This window comes from Aphanomyces invadans (genome assembly GCF_000520115.1).
Source record: "Aphanomyces invadans strain NJM9701 unplaced genomic scaffold supercont1.6, whole genome shotgun sequence".
Lineage (NCBI taxonomy): Eukaryota > Oomycota > Saprolegniomycetes > Saprolegniales > Verrucalvaceae > Aphanomyces > Aphanomyces invadans.
In genome coordinates this window covers 2,085,325-2,085,865 of record NW_008580151.1, presented here as the reverse complement: position 1 = coordinate 2,085,865, position 541 = coordinate 2,085,325, and the positions used below count along the sequence as shown (strand labels likewise).

Here is a 541-nt window from a genome sequence, read left to right as displayed (position 1 = left end):
TTAGTCGGTGATGAACGAACCATAGTCGGCCAGTCGTGAGCGTCGTACCCATGGCTGAGAGCCGTCGGCGTACTCGACTAGGTAGTCTTTCTCTGAGGCGACACCTTGGCGCTTATCCAGGACGCGCGAAACAAGCGAGCTTGAGTTGGTGAGCGCGACGTCACCGTCCTGGAACTCGACTCTGGAGACAAAGCTGTCGCTCGGGAGCAAGTCGTCGGTCAGGATCGTGTCGTCAGTCTCGGAACTTCGTTTCTGGGAGTCATCCTGGCCGACTGGGATCTCTTCGTTGAACGGCCGGGTCCAGTGGCCCTTGAAGGCCTTCAGGCGATCCACGTTGATCGGCACCACGCGGTCGGGGTGGGTCGGCAGGTAGATCCTGTACGTGTTGTCGCCTTGCCTGGAGTGGATCCTGTAAGGACCGTGCCAGTGGTAAGCCAGCTTTTTGATACGCACGTCTTCCGGGTTCGTCGACTTGTGGAAGTGCTGGTAGACCCAAACCGGGTCGGCCGGCTGGAGGTCGAGCTTGCGACGGTCCTTGGCG

At 59.9% G+C, this 541-nt stretch overlaps 1 protein-coding gene across 1 annotated transcript; it reads right to left on the bottom strand.

Annotated features, from left to right (window-relative positions):
- H310_04253 (hypothetical protein) lies at nt 1–534 on the bottom strand (the record flags this gene model as incomplete). Its single annotated transcript, XM_008868516.1, has 1 exon — nt 1–534. A coding segment is annotated over one exon (534 nt), but the record flags the coding sequence as incomplete, so codon positions are not given.
- Between the last annotated feature and the right edge of the window lie 7 nt (nt 535–541).